We start from the raw sequence: 21,020 nt of genomic DNA on the forward strand, positions 1-21,020 counted from the left end.
AGGACCCAGAGACTTATCAGTCCACAGCTCCATCAGTTTGTTCAGTACTGCTTCCCTAGTAATTGTAATTTTGGCAGGTTCCTCTCTCCCAACCACCTCCTGGTTTACAGCTATTGCAGGAATGTTTCTTGTATCATGTATAGTGAACACAGAAGCAAAATATCCTTTAATTTCATCCGCCATTTCCTTATTATACTGTTAAATCCCCATTCTCTCTCTCTCTCTCTCTCTCTCTCGCAGAGGTTCCCAACCGTGTGCATGAAGACAAGGCTCCACAAGTGTGCCGCAAAATAAGATTCGAAATGTTTAAACATTCATTAAAAAAAATAAAAATAATATTTTATTGAAAATTTTTGGTCAACCATCACAGTACATTGTGTATCCTTCACACAATAATATAGCAGTATAAATAACAATGACCTGTTTTATAAACAAAGAATAAATAATATATAACAAAAACTAAAACTAAATGGCAACTGCCTTGTCTCAGATAAACACTCTCCAAAAATATGATTTAACAGTCCAATATACAATTATTTATAGCAACGACCTATACATATTATACATATATATTAATAACCCTGAGACTCCTTCTGGTTCCTCCTCCTCCCCCCCCCCCGGGCTGCTGCTGCTGCCTTCTTCTTTTCCATTCCCTCTATCTTTCTGTGAGGTATTCGACGAACGGTTGCCACTGCCTGGTGAACCCTTGAGCCGATCCCCTTAGGACGAACTTAATCCGTTCCAGCTTTATAAACCCTGCCATGTCATTTATCCAGGTCTCCACCCCCGGGGGCTTGGCTTCCTTCCACATCAACAGTATCCTGCGCCGGGCTACTAGGGATGCAAAGGCCAAAACATCGGCCTCTCTCGCCTCCTGCAATCCCGGCTCTTGTGCAACCCCAAATATAGCCAACCCCCAGCTTGGTTCGACCTGGACCCCCACTACTTTCGAAAGCACCTTTGCCACCCCCACCCAGAACCCCTGTAGTGCCGGACATGACCAGAACATGTGGGTGTGATTCGCTGGGCTTCTCGAGCATCTCGCATACCTATCCTCTACCCCAAAAAATTTACTGAGCTGTGCTCCAGTCATATGCGCCCTGTGTAACACCTTAAATTGAATCAGGCTTAGCCTGGCACACGAGAACGATGAGTTTACCCTACTTAGGGCATCCGCCCACAGCCCCTCCTCAATCTCCTCCCCCAGCTCTTCTTCCCATTTCCCTTTCAGCTCATCTACCATAATCTCCCCCTCATCCCTCATTTCCCTATATATATCTGACACCTTACCGTCCCCCACCCATGTCTTTGAGATTACTCTGTCCTGCACCTCATGCGTCGGGAGCTGCGGGAATTCCCTCACCTGCTGCCTCGCAAAAGCCCTCAGTTGCATATATCGGAATGCATTCCCTTGGGGCAACCCATATTTCTCGGTCAGCGCTCCCAGACTTGCGAACTTCCCGTCTACAAACAGATCTTGCAGTTGCGTTACTCCTGCTCTTTGCCATATTCCAAATCCCCCATCCATTCTCCCCGGGGCAAACCTGTGGTTATTTCTTATCGGGGACCCCACCAAGGCTCCCGTTTTTCCCCTATGCCGTCTCCACTGTCCCCAAATTTTCAAAGTCGCCACCACCACCGGGCTTGTGGTGTATTTCTTCGGTGAGAACGGCAATGGGGCCGTCACCATAGCTTGTAGGCTAGTCCCCCTACAGGACGCCCTCTCCAATCTCTTCCACGCCGCTCCCTCCTCTTCTCCCATCCACTTACCATTGAGATATTGGCGGCCCAGTAGTACTCACTTAGGCTCGGTAGTGCCAGCCCCCCCCTATCCCTACTACGCTGTAAGAATCCCTTCCTCACTCTCGGGGTCTTCCCGGCCCACACACAACTAATGATACTCTTTTCGATCCTTTTGAAAAAAGCCTTCGTGATCACCACCGGGAGGCACTGAAACACAAAGAGGAATCTCGGGAGGACTACCATTTTAACCGCCTGCACGCTCCCTGCCAGTGACAGGGATACCATGTCCCATCTTTTGAAGTCCTCCTCCATTTGTTCCACCAATCGCGTTAAATTTAACCTATGCAATGTACCCCAATTCTTAGCTATCTGAATCCCCAAGTAACGAAAGTCCCTTGTTACCTTCCTCAGCGGAAAGTCCTCTATTTCTCTGCTCTGCTCCCCTGGATGCACCACAAACAACTCAGTTTTCCCCATGTTCAGTTTATATCCTGAGAATTCTCCAAACTCCCGAAGTGTCCGCATTATCTCTGGCATCCCCTCCGCCGGGTCCGCTACATATAACAACAAATCATCCGCATACAGAGATACCCGGTGTTCTTCTCCTCCTCTAAGTATTCCCCTCCACTTCTTGGAACCCCTCAATGCTATTGCCAGGGGCTCAATCGCCAGTGCAAACAGTAATGGGGACAGAGGGCATCCCTGCCTTGTCCCTCTATGGAGCCGAAAGTATGCAGATCCCCGTCCATTCGTGACCACACTCGCCACTGGGGCCCTATACAACAGCTGCACCCATCCAACATACTCATCTCCAAAACCAAATCTCCTCAGCACCTCCCACAAATAATCCCACTCCACTCTATCAAATGCTTTCTCGGCATCCATCGCCACCACTATCTCCGCTTCCCCCTCTGGTGGGGGCATCATCATTACCCCTAGCAGCCTCCGTATATTCGTATTCAGCTGTCTCCCCTTCACAAACCCGGTTTGGTCCTCATGGACCACCCTTGGGACACAATCCTCTATCCTCATTGCCATTACCTTGGCCAGAATCTTAGCGTCTACATTTAGGAGGGAAATAGGTCTATAGGACCCGCATTGCAGCGGGTCCTTTTCCTTCTTTAGGAGAAGCGATATCGTTGCCTCAGACATAGTCGGGGGCAGCTGTCCCCTTTCCTTTGCCTCATTAAAGGTCCTCATCAGTAGCGGGGCGAGCAAGTCCACATATTTCCTGTAACATTCAACTGGGAATCCATCCGGTCCCGGAGCCTTCCCCGTCTGCATGCTCCTAATTCCTTTCACTACTTCCTCTATTTCAATCTGTGCTCCCAGTCCCACCCTTTCCTGCTCCTCCACCTTGGGAAATTCCAGCCGGTCCATAAAGCCCATCATTCTCTCCCTCCCATCCGGGGGTTGAGCTTCGTATAATTTTTTATAAAATGTCTTGAACACTCCATTCACTCTCTCCGCTCCCCGCTCCATCTCTCCTTCCTCATCCCTCACTCCCCCTATTTCCCTCGCTGCTCCCCTCTTCCTCAATTGGTGGGCCAGCAACCTGCTCGCCTTCTCCCCATATTCGTACTGTACACCCTGTGCCTTCCTCCACTGTGCCTCTGCAGTACCCGTTGTCAGCAAGTCAAATTCTACGTGTAGCCTTTACCTTTCCCTGTACAGTCCCTCCTCCGGTGCCTCCGCATATTGCCTGTCCACCCTCAGAAGTTCTTGCAGCAACCGCTCCTGTTCCCTACTCTCCTGCTTTCCTTTATGTGCCCTTATTGATATCAGCTCCCCTCTAACCACTGCCTTCAGCGCCTCCCAGACCACTCCCACCTGGACCTCCCCATTATCATTGAGTTCCAAGTACTTTTCAATGCACCCCCTCACCCTTAGACACACCCCCTCATCTGCCATTAGTCCCATGTCCATTCTCCAGGGTGGGCGCCCTTCTGTTTCCTCCCCTATCTCCAAGTCCACCCAATGTGGAGCGTGATCCGAAATGGCTATAGCCGTATACTCCGTTCCCCTCACCTTCGGGATCAACGCCCTTCCCAAAACAAAAAAGTCTCTTCGCGAATAGACTTTGTGGACATAGGAGAAAAACGAGAACTCCTTACTCCTAGGTCTGCTAAATCTCCACGGGTCTACTCCTCCCATCTGCTCCATAAAATCTTTAAGCACCTTGGCTGCTGCCGGCCTCCTTCCAGTCCTGGACCTCGAACTGTCCAGCCCTGGTTCCAACACCGTATTGAAATCTCCCCCCATTACCAACTTTCCCACCTCTAGGTCCGGGATGCATCCTAGCATACGCCTCATAAAATTGGCATCATCCCAGTTCGGGGCATATACGTTTACCAAAACCACCGTCTCCCCCTGTAGTTTGCCACTCACCATCACGTATCTGCCCCCGCTATCCGCCACTATAGTCTTTGCCTCAAACATTACCCGCTTCCCCACTAATATAGCCACCCCCCTGTTTTTCGCATCTAGCCCCGAATGGAACACCTGCCCCACCCAACCTTTGCGTAGTCTCACCTGGTCTATCAGTTTCAAGTGCGTTTCCTGTAACATTACCACGTCTGCCTTAAGTTTCTTAAGGTGTGCGAGTACCCGTGCCCTCTTTATCGGCCCGTTCAGCCCTCTCACGTTCCACGTGATCAGCCGGGTTGGGGGGCTTTTTACCCCCCCCCCACCCCTTGTCGATTAGCCATCCCCTTTTTCCAGCTCCTCACCCGGTTCCCACGCAGCTGTGTGTCCCCCAGGCGGTGCCCCCCCGCCCATCCCACCCCATACCAGCTCCCCCTCTCCCCAGCAGCAGCAGCCCAATAATTCCCTTCTCCCACCCCCCCCCCCCCCCCCCCCCGCTAGATCCCCCACTAGCGTAGTTACACCCCCCATGTTGCTCCCAGAAGTCAGCAAACTCGGGCCGACCTCGGCTTCCCCCCGTGACCTCGGCTCGCACCGTGCGACGCCCCCGCCTTCCTGCTTCCCTATTCCCGCCATGATTATCATAGCGCGGGAGCCAAGCCCGCGCTTCCCCCTTGGCCCCGCCCCCAATGGCCAACGCCCCATCTCTTCTACCTCCTTTCCTCCCCCCACCACCTGTGGAAGAGAGAAAAGTTACCACATCGCAGGATTAATAACATAAAACTCCTCTTTCCCCCCTTTTTGCCCCCCTCTTTGCCCCCCATACTCGCCCCCCCCACTTTGTTTCAAACGTTCTTTTTTTAAAATAACCCCCTCATTCCAATTTTTCTTCCACGATAAAAGTCCACGCCTCATCCGCCGTCTCAAAGTAGTGGTGCCTCCCTTGATATGTGACCCACAGTCTTGCCGGCTGCAGCATTCCGAATTTCATCATCTTTTTGTGAAGCACCGCCTTGGCCCGATTAAAGCTCGCCCTCCTTCTCGCCACCTCCGCACTCCAGTCTTGGTATACGCGGATCACCGCGTTCTCCCACTTACTGCTCCGAGTTTTCTTTGCCCATCTAAGGACCATCTCTCTGTCCTTAAAACGGAGGAATCTCACCACTATGGCTCTAGGAATTTCTCCTGCTCTCGGTCCTCGCGCCATCACTCGGTATGCTCCCTCCACCTCCAGCGGACCCGCCGGGGCCTCCGCTCCCATTAACGAGTGCAGCATCGTGCTCGCATATGCCCCAACGTCCGCTCCCTCCGCACCCTCAGGAAGACCAAGAATCCTTAGTTTGTTCCTCCTCGCGTTGTTCTCCAGCGCCTCCAGCCTTTCCACACATCGTTTATGGTGTGCCTCGTGCATCTCCGTCTTCACCACCAGGCCCTGTATGTCGTCCTCATTCTCGGCAGCCTTTGCCTTCACGACCCGAAGCTCCCGCTCCTGGGTCTTTTGCTCCTCCTTTAGCCCTTCGATCGCCTGTAATATCGGGGCCAACAGCTCCTTCTTCAATTCCTTTTTGAGTTCTTCCACGCAGCGTTTCAAAAACTCATGTTGTTCAGGGCCCCATATTAAACTGCCACCTTCCGACGCCATCTTGGTTTTTGCTTGCCTTCCTTGCCGCTGCTCTAAAGGATCCACCGCAATCCGGCCACCTTCCTCTCCTTTTTTCATCCGTATCCAGGGGGGATTCCCTTCTGGTTCACCGCACAGTACTTTTAGCCGTTAAAATTGCCGTTGGGGCTCTTATTAAGAGCCCAAAAGTCCGTTCCACCGGGAGCTGCCGAAACGTGCGACTCAGCTGGTCATCGCCGCACCCGGAAGTCATGTTTAAACATTCATGTATATAAACTAAATCTAACCTTTGTTTTCAGCTCCATGGTCGGCTTCTCCCAAGTTCCGATGAACCTTGGGCCTCTCGCGCTTGTGCAGCTGCACATGCATGGTTGGATTGTTTTATGTTGGTAATCCAAACCATGCATGCTCCGGCTGGGAATGGGCCACACATGCGTGGTTCAGATTTTTTACATTAGTCAGGCACATGTGCATGGGCTTAACTGATGTGAAAAATCTGAACTGCACAGGCCCTTTCCCAGCTGGTGCATGCACGGTTCGGCTTACCAACATAAAACATCCAAACCGTGCATGAGGAGCCCTTTCCTGGCTGACACATGCACAAGAGATCCCAGGATCTTTGGGAATTGGAGATGCTGACCACGGATTTGAAGACTAAAGGCTCTGTGCGCCTGCACTAAAAGCAAAAACACAAAAAGGGTGCAAAGGTCTGGGAGAGGTGAGGGAGACGGGGAGAGGTTGGGGGGTAATAACAGAAGCAAAGATGGGGAGAAGTAAAACAAAACAAAGTTCCCAGTAAGAGATAAAGACAGAGATGAGAAACGGGCTCCAATATTGTATTTGACATGCAAATTGTGATGAGGCTTTCATTCTAAACTTAAATTGATGAAAATTGTATTACATTTTGGCTTGGCATGTTTTTAGGAGGTTTTAGTGAGACCAGTCTTTTTCAATTCAGTTGAAGTAAATAGGAGGTGTGCCACAAAATATTTTATAGTATAACGCCATGCCATGACATAAAAAATATTGGGAACTACTGCTCTAGAGCAGGGTTTTTCAAAGTGCTGGTCACGACCAGCGGATGTGTCAAGGCTGGGTGTGGGAGGGTTGCGGAGCGATCAGCTGCGATGGTCCTGATCGCGGGAGAAGCGCCCAACGACTGCTACTGGCATTTAAACGAGAATGAAATGAGGCTATTTGCAGGCTTCCAACCATAAGCGGCAGCAGGGAGCAGATCACATGCCCTGCCGTCCACTTGACGTCAAGTGCCCTGGACGTATGTGCTTCAGGTGCCAAATCACGTGGGGCAGCTTCTTCCATTTTCGCTGTTGGCTTGCAAGGCAAGAGGGCTGTAAAGATGGATCATTTTGTTATAAGGAAGAGACAGCCAGAGACACAAATTGGCCGTGTACCTAATGTCCAGGATCTCTCATCTGGGTCTACTGGAGAGAGCAGCTCAGAGGAATTCATGGCAGGACAGAGCGGTACTAGTGTTAACTCTGTACAGAATTCCAAGGCCCTTGGTTAACAGCTAACAAAGAAGAATCTTAGGCGGGATTCTCCATTCCGCTGCACCAGTTTTCTGGAGATTGTCGGGAAATCCCCCGGTGTGGATGCATTGCCAGCGCAATGGAGAATCCTGACAGCGGAGAATCCAGCTCCTTAACTCTGGAACAAAGATAATTCTGGAGTAAAGATAATGAGCAAAATTCTCCCCAAACAGCGCGATGTCCGCCGACTGGCGCCCAAAACGGCGCCAATCAGACGGGCATCGCGCCGCCCCAAAGGTGTGGAATGCTCCGCATCTTTGGGGGCCGAGCCCCGACATTGAGGGGCTAGGCCGGCGCCGGAGGGATTTCCGCCCCGCCAGCTGGCGGAAACGGCCTTTGTTGCCCCGCCAGCTGGCGCGGAAATGACATCCCCGGGCGGCGCATGCGCGGGAGTGTCAGCGGCCGCTGACAGTTTCCCGCGCATGTGCAGTGGGGAGAGTCTCTTCCGCCTCCGCCATGGTGGAGGCCGTTGCGGAGGCGGGAGGGAAAGAGTGCCCCCACGGCACAGGCCAGCCCGCGGATTGGTGGGCCCCGATCGCGGGCCAGGCCACCGTGGGGGCACCCCCCAGGGTCAGATCGCCCCGTGCCCCCCCCCCCCCCCCCCCCCCCCCAGGACCCTGGAGCCTGCCCACGCTGCCTTGTCCCGCCGGTAAATACCTACTTTCATTTACGCCGGCGGGACAGGCAATTTCTCGGCGGGACTTCGGCCCATCCGGGCCGGAGAATTGAGCGGGGGGGCCCGGCAACCGGCACGGCCTGATTCCCGCTCCCGCCCAATCTCCGGTACCGGAGACTTCGGCAGAAAGCCCCTAGTCGCCACATTCCGGCACCTGTTCGGGTACACTGAGGGAGAATTCAGAATGTCCAATTCACCTAAAAAGCACGTATTTCGGGAGGAAACCAGAGCACCCGGAGAAAACCCACGGAGACACAGGGAGAACGTGCAGACTCTGCACAGACAGTGACCAAAGCCGGGACCCTGGTGCTGTGAAGCAACAGTGCTAACCACTGTGCTATCGTGCCACCCCATACAACTGTTAGTCCGATTCATCTCCCTTTCAAACTTGATGTAAAATTCAATTGTATTGTAGTTGCTGTTACCTAGGGGTGCCTTTACTCTGAGGTCATTAATTAATCCTGTCACATTACACAATGTTGAGTATAACCTCTTGGTTTGTTCCAGAATGTGCTGCTTCAAGGAAGTATCTCAAAAGCATTTTCAAGAACTCCTCGTCCAGGCTACTGCTGCAGATACGATTTTTTCAGTTTATATGTCACTAAAATCACTCTAGTTCATTCCTTTATCGCAAATGCCCAATATTTCTTCTTGTATATATTGCGCTATATTGTGGTTCCTGCTGAGGGCCTGTAGGCCACTCCCATTTGTGATTTCTTTCCCCTACTATTTATCATCTCCACCCAAGCTGATTCAACATCCTGATCTCCTAAACCAAGATCATTACTATTGCATCAATGCCATCCTTGGTCAACAGTGCTACCCTCCACTTTAACCTATGTCCTTTCTTCTTACAATTTATATAAAAATGCCTTGGATGAAGGGACAGAAGGTATGGTTGTTAAATTTGCTGATGGTACAAAGATGGGTAGGAAAGTAAGTTGTAAAGAGGACATGAGCTACAAAAAATATAGATTGGTTAAGCAAATAGGCAAAGATCTGGCAAATGGAATATAATATGACAAAATGTGAATTTGTTAATTTTCCAGGAAGAATAAAAACAAAGCATGTTATCTAAATGGAGAGATTGCAAAGCCCTGAGAAAGGAGGATCTGGGGGTTTTAATGCATGAATCGCAAAAGGCTAGTGTGTAGTAGCAAGTAAGTAGTAAAGCTAATAAAATATTATAATTTATTGCAAGGGAAGTTGCATATAAAATTAGGGAAGTTGTACTTCAGTTGTACAGATGTGAGATCACACCTGGAGTCTTGTGTACAGTATTAGCCTCCTTTAATGCATTAGCCCAGAAGGTTTATTAAACTAAAACCAGAATGGACAGATTGTCATATGAGGAAAGATTGGACAGGTTAGACTTCTACCCGCTGGAGTTTACAAAAATGAGCAATGACATGATTGAAACAAATAAGATCCTGAGGGGTCTTGACAGGCTGGATGTGGAGAGAATGTTTTATCTTGTGGGAGAATCTAGAACCAGGGGTCACTGTTTAAAAATAAGGGGTCACACATTTAAGACCGGGACAAGAAGACATTTATTTTCTCTTGAGGCTGGGACACTCTTCCTCATAAGGCAGTGGAATAAAGTCTTTGAATGTTTTCAAGGCAGAGTTAGATAGAGTCTTGATAAACAAGGCGGTAAAAGATTATCAGGGGTAGGTGGGAGGTTACAAGCCGATCAGCCAAGATTTTATTGAATGACTTGAGCAGTCTCGAAGGGCCGTAGTGCCTACTCTTGCTTCAAACCCGTATGGTTGTATGTTTGTTTTTAGAATTTCTGTTTCTTAGATAATTTGAGTGGTAATTAATTTTGATGTTATGAAGGCACTGTTACAATCTAAAGGTTATTTTTATTTGTTGTTCAAGAAAATGATCTGTTTTGATGCCACATCAGTATTTTACAAATTTGGACCAGACAACTGGGAAATGCTGTTTTTAAGTATTAAATCTTGTTTTTCAAAACCTGGCTGTTCTATTCCAGAAAGTCAGTTGGTGCAGGGTAATAATAATAACCCATTAGTGTCACAAGTAGGCTTACATTGCACTGCAATGAAGTTACTGTGAAAATCCCCAGTCGCCACATTCCGGCACCTGTTTGGGTACACAGAGGGAGAATTCAGAATGTCAGAGCTGCCAACCAGCACGGATTTCCCGTATTTCATACAGAAAATCTGCTTGAATACGGCAATACGATTTCTCGCATTGAAATACACAATCCACTACAGCCCTCGGTCAAATCCAACCTGACACCACACTGAAGGAGAGTATTTAAGGCAGAGGAGTTTTTTTGGGAAGGGAAGAAAAAAATATTAAGAAGCTATTGCCTGTAAAGGGCTGGCTGGCTTTGTGGGGTCTGGGGGATGAGATTGGCAATGCATTCCTCCCGAAATGCTTCGATTGGTTTCCTTGGCAACGGCTGCTGGAAGACTGGGCTCCGCGCAGAGGCCCCGCCCTACACACTATACAGCGCAAGCTTGTAATGTGATCCTTCGCGTGGTCTCGCATCGAGGTGACTTTACATGTATTTGCATTTGTATTTGCAAGCATTGGATTTGCATTTCCATTTGTGTTTTAGATTTGTGCAATAAAGGTGTAAAAGCTGTAGTTCAGATTGGTGGCATTTTTTTCTTTGAAATGAAAATACCGATTTTACTGCCAAAATACAGATTTTTGGTATCTGGAATACTGTTTCCTGTTGGGAAAGGTTGGTAGCTCTGGAAGGTCCAATTCTCCTAACAAGCACGTCTTTTGGGACTTGTGGGAGGAAATCGGACCCCCCGGAGGAAACCGACGGATACACGCGGAGAACGTGCACACTCAGCACAGACAGTGACCCAAGCTGGGAATCGAACCCGGGTCGCTGGTGCTGTGAAAAGCAACAGTATTAACCACAGTGCTACCGTGCCGACAGTAGTTGAGCCAATCTTTACTTTTTTTTGCATTTATTTGTAGAGTAACAGATTATGTGCATGAACCTCCATACTCAAATGCACTTCAGTTTCAATAAGTATCTCTTTATGGTAGCTGAAGAGAAGCCCTCGTCAATACTTGCTCCCCGCATACAATTAAACACAATTGCTGGTAATAGAGCGCACAATTAACCCCAGCTGGAGTACCTGAGAGGATTTATGAATGAAACTAATGTTGCTCCAATTGACAAGAGGCTTTAGATGCTTTTCTTAAGATTGGTATGTACGGTTCATGTATGGTACATTGTTGCAAGAATATATAAGCTTTGAAAAACTAGGTCAGTTATGGCATGTGTGTCAAAAAAAACCATGCTGAGGGTACACAATACTGATCCTCGATCTGTGGAAGCCTTTAGTTCGGACTTTCCATACTTGTGGACTGGCTAGGCCTTTTAATTGAAGGCTTGAGCAAGCAATTTAAGAACTGAACCTTTCAAATTAAATTTTCAAGCAATCTACAGTAAGACTATGAATTAGTATGAGCCTGTGAATAGTTTGCTTTAACACTAAAGCTTTATTTAGCTTTGTCCAATGATCATTAAGTATATCCTGTAAGAGATAATGCACCATTGCAAGAAAGCCGCCACTAAAGAATGAAGATTTAATTGTATATTTGGTAGATCCCAAGATTAACTATTGAGAGTGAATATACATTTCAGTTTTCTCCTTCTGCTTTATCCCGTTAGGACTTGGGGAACAGGGGAAACCTGTCCCACTGTCTGATGAAGATCAAGCTGACCAAGCATACAGGGAAAATGGTTTCAATATCTACGCAAGTAATAAAATCTCTCTCAATCGGAGCCTCCCTGACATTCGACATCCAAAGTAAGTGAAACAGCTTCCTTCCACTTTGCAATTAATTAAGTTGCCGTTACTTGGTTAAGTGTTGTTGGAAATATCTATGTCAACAATATTTTGGGCGACATGGTAGCACAGTGGTTAGCACTGTTGCTTCACAGCTCCAGGGTCCCAGGATCGATTCCGGCTTGGGTTGCTGTCTGTGTGGAGTCTGCACGTTCTCCCTGTGTCTGGGGTTTCCTCCGGGTGCTCCCGTTCCCTCCCACAAGTCCCGAAAGATGCGTTGGGTAATTTGGATATTCTGAATTCTCCCTCTGTGTACTTGAACAGGCGTTGGAATGTGGCGACGAGGAGCTTTTCACAGTAACTTCATTGCAGTGTTAATAAAGATTATTAGTATACTTTAGTTTGTTTTGTCACATATAATATAAAAACAGAATGCTGGAAAAACTCAACAGGTTTGGCAGTGTTCTTCAGAAGAAGAAGAATCAAGCGGACTTGAAACATTAACTCTGTTTCTCTCTCCACAGATGCTGCCAGACCTGCTGAACCTTTGCAGCATTTTCTGATTTTATTTTCAAATTTCCTGCATCAGCAATAGTTTGCCTTTATTTATCTGATAATGTCACATTTGACTTGATGAACCTGTGGGGTGAAGGAGGGTAAATAACGCTGAGGTCACCAATATGTTTAATAATTTTTTACTTTAGATATAGATATCCGTTCTAACAGCTGCAGAACCAGGGACGCGATTCTCCGACCACCCCCCCACCGGGTCGGAGAATCGCCGGGGGCTGGTGTGAATCCCGCCCCCGCCCCGTCCCAAATTCTCCGCCACCAGAGATTCAGCGGGGGCGGGAATCGCGCCGGTCGGCGGGAATCGCGCCGGTCGGCGGGCCCACCCCCTGCGATTCTCCGGCCCGCGATGGGCCGAAGTCCCGCCGCTGTCAACCCTCGCCCGCTGGCGTGGATTAAACCTCCTTTTGAACGGCGGGACAAGGCGGCGCGGGCAGGCTTCGGGGTCCTGGGGGTGGGGGGGGGGGGGGTGCGGGGTGATCTGGCCCCGGGGGATGCCCCCACCGATCCGCGGGCGGGCCTGTGCTGTGGCGGCACTCTCTTTTTCTTCCGCCTGCGCCATGGTCTTCACTATGGCGGGGACGGAAGAGATTCCCTCCCCTGTGCATGCGCGGGGATGCCGTGAGCGCCCGCTGACGCTCCCGCACATGCGTCGCCCGGCGAAGACCTTTCGGCGCCGGCTGGCGTGGTGCCAAAGGCCTATCCCGCCAGCCGGCGGAGCGGAAACCACTCCGGTGAGGGCCTAGCCCCTCAAGGTGAGGGCTTGGCCCCTAAAGGTGCGGAGAATTCCGCACATTTGGGGCGGCCCGACGCTCGGAACCCCCCGCCCCGCCGGGTAGGGGAGAATCCCGCCCCGAGTCTTTAACAAACTCCTGTTACACGATCCAACATGAGTACCCAATTAAGTTATATAAGATGTTTTTGCGTATGATTCTTTATTATTGAGTTCATGATTCACTAGAAGTACTCGGGTACCTGGCTCCACAATTCCAGCATGACTTCAGCAAATAGTTGTTCACTCAAATTAATCTCTCCTAAAAACCACCATATCATAGATCTTCCCTTTTTGTTTTTTCCCCCTTCAGCCGTTTCCCTGTCTGCAGTGGCTTCAAACTTCACTTTACGCATGTCTGACAAAACGTCATTGACCTGAAACCTTAACCCAGTTTCTCTCTCCACAGATGCTGCCAGACCTGCTGAGTATTTCAACCAGTTTCTGTTTTTCTCTTTGCCTTTGTACCTACCCGTTAAAAGGCAATGCTGCTTTCAGCCGAAGTCGGGTCTTTGAGCAGTTTCAATGAACTCTTCTCACCTTGTTAATTCCCTGTAAAATATTTGCCTATTTCAGGTGAAGTTGGTCCTCCCAACAGTTTTTCCAGTCAGCCATTTGTAACTCGTTAAAGTCTGATTATCTCCGTAAAGAGACTCTAGATGCAACTGTGAACAATTCAGAGAGGTTATGTACTTCACAATTGAGGGAAAGGCTGTACAGATTTGGGTTGTATTTTGACTTAAATTCAGAAGATCATGGGATTATCTAATTCAGGGGCGGGATTCTCCGAGCCTCCGTGCTGAAATTGCGATTGGCGCGGGAGTGGAGAATGGGCGTTGACACGGAAATCCAGCGCGAAGGTGCTCCCGTGATTCTCTGGTCCCCGGAGAATCGCCGCAAATCGCGCTCGTGCGGTCGACACGGCACGGGTAGGGGGCCATTGACAGAGGCCCCCGCGGCGATTCTCCGTGGACAACTGGCCGAGTTCCTGAGGACGTGGTTCTAACCATGTTTTGCCTGTCAGGAACGGCCGGCCGGTGGTGGCTGCGGACACGGTCCGCGGTTGCCCTGGTGGGGGGAGGGGGGGATCCTTCACCGGTGGTGGGGGGGGGGGGGGGCTGTCAAACGGCCAGGCAAGCGCTCGGGTGGCACCGATCCATGAGTGTGCGAGATCTTGGGAGGGACCTACATTCCTGGTGCCGCTCCGCGGGCTGAGTCTGCCATGTCCCACGGCACGGCCGCCACCGTGCGCATGCGCGGACTCCCGACCGGAAGTGCAGGGCCCCATATCTGCAGCCAGAACTGAGAAGCAATCCGGGGCCCTGCTGGCCGCCTATAAAAGTCCAGAGTGAAACGCCCGGGTTTTGTCGCTGGCGTGGGGAAGCCCCATTATTGGAGAATCCCGCCCCAGATGTTTCAAATTTTATAAGGATTCGATTAAGTAAATATGGCGAAGCTGATCCCCTGGTAGGAGATTCCAGAGCATGAAAGTATAATCTTAAAATTAGAAATGAAAACTCACCCTGTCCAGCATCTGTGGAGAGCGAAACAGAGTTAACATTTCAAGTCAGAGATCCTTGTTCAGAACCAAGGGTTCCCAACCTGAAATGCTAATTTTTTCTCTCCACAAATACTCCCAGATCAGTTGAGTATTTGAAGTATTTTCTCTCTCTATTTCCTATTTCTAGCATTCATAGTACTTTGTTCCAGTACCTTAAAAATTAGGGCAGCACCACTGGGGCTAAAATTAGAAAGCACTTTCACACAGAAAGGGGTGGTGGAAATGTGCAGTTATCCTCCCTGCTAAGGCTGTGTATGCTGGGCAGTTGAAATTTTAAAGAGTGATACCAATCGATTTTTGTTTAGAGTGATAGAAAGAAATGGATGAATTGCAGATGAATGTATTTGAGATGTGAATCAGCCACAATCCAATTAAATAGAGCCCATGTTTCTATGTCCCTTTAACCCAGGCCATGGACCACAAGGGTCGTAACTATTACGTTTTGTTTGGGATTAGCCTCTGTGTGTCACCTCCTCGAACATCTTCTGAAATGTCTTATGCACGTTTACTGGATTCACTTGATGCAATCCGGCAGAAAAAAAATCCATTAAAATTTAACAAAGACAACTTGCCAGTAACCGATTCAGACTGGCTATCCTTGATTAGCCTATCGAAATACTCAAGATTGATCTCAAATTATGGACTTTAGAAGCTTTCCCACAACTGACATTGGATACCTTAGACTAGGTCATCTATTTCCTCCTCTCCTTTCCTGAACAGAGGTATTAGGTGGGTGACTTTCCAGCCTGACATAATTTGGACATGTTACAGAGGTGTGAAAAATTGTGGTTAGAGCCTCCACTACCCTTTGCACTTCCTGCAAAAAAAACAACCTAGCGTGTGTGCTACACCATGCGTACGAATTTTATTCAGAACCAAATCTCTTTTCCCATCAAGTTTAAATAATTTTTCCATATCCCTTGAATGCTGACATTCTACTTTCAGTTTGGCTAAGTGCGTATACTATTGGTCAACTTGGGGGTTATGAATTCAAGACTTGAGCATGAAGTATAGGCCGAACATTCAAAGCCGTGCAACAGTGCCAGAGATGCTGCCTTTCAGATGAGATGGTAAACGGAGGCAAAAGCGGGAGAGGAAATACAATAACTATCACTAGAGAAAATGTACTAATGAGGCTAAAGGCGGATAGATTCCATGGACCTCATGGGTTACATCCTAGGATATTAAAGGAAGTAGCTGTAGAGATAGTGGCTGCATTGATAATCTTTCAAGAATCCTTAGATTCTGGAAAAATCCCAGAGGGTTGGAAAACTAGCAATGTAATACCCTTACTCAAAAAGGGACAGGGAATTATAGTTGACTTAACATCTGTCATTGGGAAAATGTTAAGAGTCCATTATAAAGGACGTAATAGCAGGGCATTCAGAAATACATAACGTCATTAAGCAGAGTCAGCATGGCTTCATGAAGGGGAAATCATGCCTAACAAATTTATTAGAATTTTTTTGAGGTGGTAATGAGCAGGATAGATAAAGGGGAACTGGTCGATGTAAGCTATTGGGATCTCCAAAAAGCATTCGATAAGGTATTGTACAAAAGAGTACTTAATAAGATAAGAGTCCGTGGTGTTGGGGTAGTACATTATTAAGAATTGGCTAACTAATAAAAGACGCGAGTTGGGATAAGAGGGGCATTTCCAGGAAGGCAACCTGTAACGCGTGGAGTACCACAGCGATCAATGCAGAGGCCAGATTAATTTACAATATCTATTAATGAGTTGGACGAGGGAACTGAATGTACTATTGACAGAGATGAGGAGATACTTCTCAGAGGGTAATGAATCTGTGGAATTTTTTACCGCAGGAAGCTTTAGCGGCTGGGTCGTTAATATGTTCAAGGGTGAGACAGAAAGATTTTATTGGAAGCAATTCTGAGAGGCAGAATTAATCTGCATTTGGAGAGGCAGTGATTAATCAAGAACAGTCAGCATAGTTTTGTTAAGGAGAGGTCATGTCTGACCAACCTCATTGAATTTTTCAGAGAGGTGACCAGTGTGTAGATGAGGGAAATGTATTTGACGTAGTCAACTTGATCTTCAGCAAGTCTTTTAATAAGGTCCTACATGGGAGACAGATAGCGAAGGTTAGAGCCCATGGGATCCAAGGAAATTTGGCAAATTGGATCCAAAATTGGCTGAGTGGCAGGAAGCAGAGGGTGATGGTTGAGGGGTGTTTTTCTGACTGGAAGCCTGTGTCCAGTGGGGTCCTGCAGGGATCATGTTGGGGCCTGTGCTGTTTGTGCTTTATATAAATGATTTAGGAATAAATGTAGGAGGGTTGATCAGTAAGTTTGCAGATGATACTTAAATTGATGGGGTGGTAAATAGTGAGGGGGATAGCTTTTGATTACAGGAGGAGATAGGCGCGCTGGTCAGATGGGCTGATCAGTGGCATAGGAATTTGCACAGATAAGTGTGAGGTGGTGCACTTGGGCAGGACAAATGGCAAGGGAATACATGATAAACGGCAGGACCCTGGGAAGCACTGAGGACCAGAGAGACCTTGGTGTGCAATGACACTGGTCCCTTAAGGCAGCAGAGCAGGTGGATACAATAGTTAAGAAGGCATATGGTATACCTGTCTTTATTAGCCAAGGCATAGTGTTTAAATGCAGGGAGGTTACGCTGGAACTGTATAAAACATTGGTTAGGCCACAGCTAGAGTGTTGTGTGTAGTTCTGGAATCCATATAGGATGGATGTGATAGCACTGGAACGAGTGCAGAGGAGATTTACCAGGATCTTGCCTGGGCTGGAGAGTTTTAGTTATGAAGAGAGCTGGGCACAATGGCACAGTGGTTAGCACTACTGCCTATGGCGTGGAGGACCTGGGTTCAAATCCCAGCCCTGGGTCACTGTCCGTTTGGAGTTTGCACATTCTTCCCGTGTCTGCGTGGGTTTCACTCCCACAATCCAAAGACGTGCAGGGTAGGTTGCCCTTTAATTGGAAAGAAATAATTGGGCACTCAAATTTTTTTTTAAAAGGGGAAAAAAAGTTATGAAGAGAGCCTGAATTGATTTGGATTGGTTTCCTTAGAGCAGAGGATACTGAGGGGGGGCCATGCTTGAGATGTATAAAATTATGAGAGGCATAGGTATACAGGAACAAACGTTTCCCTTTGGTGGAGGGGATCAATGAGCAGGGGGCATAGATTTAAGGTTCGGGGCAGGAGGTTTAGAGGGGAGGTGAGGAAAAACTTTTTTATCCAGAGGGTGGTGGGTGTTTAGAATTTGCTGTCTGAAAGGGTGGTGGAGACAGAGACCCTGATTACATTTAAGAAGTATTGAGATGTGCTCATGTGATCCCAGGGCTTACAGGGGCCAAGTGCTTGAAAATGGGATTAGAATGGTTAGATAGTTGTTTTTGGCCGGCACAGATGTGTGGGCTGAAGGGCCTTTTCTGTACTGACTCAAAGCAGTTATTTGGTCGTTATTTCATGGCTTCATTTGTGGAACCTTGCAGGGAGCAGATTGGCTGTTTTGTTTTCCGACATAAAAAACCTAGATATATGTTGTGAGCGACATTGCATAAATGCCCAAATTTAAGTTTTTCTTTCGGCAAAACAAAGGAGTAATATTTGTTTCATGTCTCTGTCATATCTTCGACCTTCACCCTTAGATCCTCATTCATCCGTGAAGAATCTTGCCCCCCTCCTTAACACTCAATATGGTTTCCCAGACTGGATTAAGGAGAATAAATTGAGTTTTATCCTCGAAAAATTAAGAATTTTCACAAAAAGAAATGAAGGTAGCTTGAAAGACTACCCACTCTTTACAGTTGTAGAGGGATTCAAATGAGGCAATATTCATTCTGCTCACAATTGTGGGTGAGATTAGAAAAGAATAACAGCCAAAGCTTCCAATCACAATCCAGCCACTTCAACTGAGAGCAAGCTTGTGCAAATATGCTAGAAAAGGATCTTTCTCAGCTGCGATGAAATATCTTGCTGATACTCACTGCCCTAGCCCTCAGAAGTATTGGTCCTGATTTTGCAGTGGTACTGGCAGTGAAACTGTCAGCTCTCACCAGCTTTATTTCTCTGGAACTGATACCAACTTCTGGAGTCCAACCATGTGCAGCTGAAAGTGGAAATCTCAAAGTTGTTATTCTCCACTTCTCCAGAAAAGGTGCTGTTGACCACCCCCAGACTGTCTATTAGAATTCATTGAACTGACGAGAGCTTTCACTCTTCTATTTTTAGCTTGTAAAATTGTTGCATGAAGGATAACTAGATTTTTAGTAGCCTACTAACTTCATAATTAATGCTTAAAACAACCTCACTAAAGAGTAACTTTGTTGAATATAAAATATCATCTTAATAAAATAACAATAAGGGTTGTTTATGCTGACAGCCTCATGGACATTTGGGTTGTGTTTTTAATGTGCGGTCACAGATCAGGTACAGCAGCTTAGCCTTTTCATTTGGTGCCAGCTATAAGTTAATAACCGGTGCCTCAACCTCAAGGAATTTTTCACCCACCACTTCTCTTTCAAAATCTGAAACTTCTCTTATTTGCCAATACACTCCTGCATATAACACACTTGGATTTTGCATCCTTATTGCACTGGCACAATTGACAAACCAGACCTCAAGAAATCTTTCTATTGCTTTGTTCCCGAGTGAAGTTCCTTCTTTGAAGACTGTTAACAAGATACCCAGGATCTCTGTATAGAGCTAACAGTAGCTCTGCCCTGCCCTGAACTCCCCTGAACAGCTTCCACAAGCAGATTCAGTTGTGAGTTCCTGTCATAGAATCCGCGAATTTACAGGCAGAGGGAGACCATTCGGCTCATTGAGTCAGCACTGGTCCATGGAAAGACCACCTTTTAAATGTTCATTCACCTGAGGTAATCGTGGTGCTCCGAAAGCTAGTAATTTGAAACAAACCTGTGGACTTTAACCTGGTGTCGTAAGACTTCTTAGTCTTAATTCCACTACTTAATTCCACACCTCCACCCTATCCCCATTACCCAGTAACCCCACTTAACATTTTTCTGGACACTTAAGAGCAATTTAGCATGGCCAATCCACCTAACTTGCACATCCTTGGGTCCAGTGAGTACTCTGCCTATTTGTCTCTCTGGCCGACTCGTACTTATAAGAACACGATTCATCTTCACAATCCTCTTGTCTTGCTTACCAGCAGCAAGAAAATTGAAGAAGTTCTCCTCTGTGATTTTGCGCCTAAAGCACGTACATAGATTGGATTGGATTTGATTCATTGTCATGTGTTCCGAGGTACAGTGAAAAGTATTGTTCTGCGTACAGCCAGACAGATTGTTCCATATGTGAAAAAACATGAGACATGCATAAATACACTATGTAAATACATAGACATAGACATCGGGTGAAGCATACTGAGTGTAGTAATACTCAGTAGAGAAGATGTGTAAAGAGATCAGGGGCGCGATTCTCCGACCCCCCCCCCCCACCGGGTCGGCGTGGATTGAACCACCTTTCGAACAGCGGGACAAGGCAGCGCGGGCGGGCTCCGGGGTCCTGGGGGGGGGGGGGGGCGCGGGGCGATCTGGCCCGGGGGGGGGGGGGGGGGGGGCCCACGGTGGCCTGGCCCGCGATCGGGGCCCACCGATCCGCGGAAGGGCCTGTGCTGTGGGGGCACTCTTTTCCTTCCGCCTTCGCCATGGTCTCCACTATGGCGGAGACGGAAGAGACCCCCTCCACTGCGCATGCGCGGGGATGCCGTGAGTGGCCGCTGACGCTCCCGCGCATGCGTCGCATGGCAAAGTCATTTCCGCGCCAGCTGGCGGGGCACCAAAGGCCTTTCCTGCCAGCCGGCGGGGCGGAAATCAGCCCGGCGCGGGCCTAGCCCCTCAAGGTGAGGGCTCGGCCCCTCAAGATGCGGAGAATTCCGCACCTTTGGGGCCGTGCGATGCCGGACTGATTCGCGCCGTTTTTGGCGCCGGTCGGCGGACATCGCGCCAATTGCGGAGAATCCCGCCCCAGTTCAGTCCAAAAGAGGGTCATTCAGGAGTCTGGTAACAGTGAGGAAGAATTTGTTTTTGAACCTGTTAGTGCGTGTTCTCAGAGTTTTGTATCTCCTGCCTGATGGAAGAGGTGGAGAGCGCTTGACGTCAAATGTACGTGCAGGGCACGTGACCTGCTCACTGCTGCCCCTTCTGGCCATAAGACTGCACACAACCTCATTACTTCTCATTTAAAAGGTGTGATGTGGAGATGCCGGTGTTGGACTGGAGTGAGCACACTAAGAAGTCTTACGACACCAGGTTAAAGTCCACAGGTTTGTTTCAAATTACTAGCTTTCGGAGCACCACCATTACCTCAGGTGAATGAACATTTAAAAGGTGGCAGTGGGAGCTATTCTCAATAAAATGCT

At 48.2% G+C, this 21,020-nt stretch overlaps 1 protein-coding gene across 1 annotated transcript in view; it reads left to right on the top strand.

Moving 5' to 3' along the window:
* LOC140426991 (polypeptide N-acetylgalactosaminyltransferase 10-like) overlaps positions 1-21,020 on the top strand; it is a 167,483-nt gene that overhangs the window by 61,825 nt on the left and 84,638 nt on the right. The window contains exon 3 of the mRNA XM_072512346.1: positions 11,625-11,763. Within this exon, the coding sequence (XP_072368447.1) occupies positions 11,625-11,763 (139 nt within the window). The remainder of the gene's footprint in view (positions 1-11,624; positions 11,764-21,020) is intronic.

This window comes from Scyliorhinus torazame, chromosome 7 (genome assembly GCF_047496885.1).
Source record: "Scyliorhinus torazame isolate Kashiwa2021f chromosome 7, sScyTor2.1, whole genome shotgun sequence".
NCBI lineage: Eukaryota > Metazoa > Chordata > Chondrichthyes > Carcharhiniformes > Scyliorhinidae > Scyliorhinus > Scyliorhinus torazame.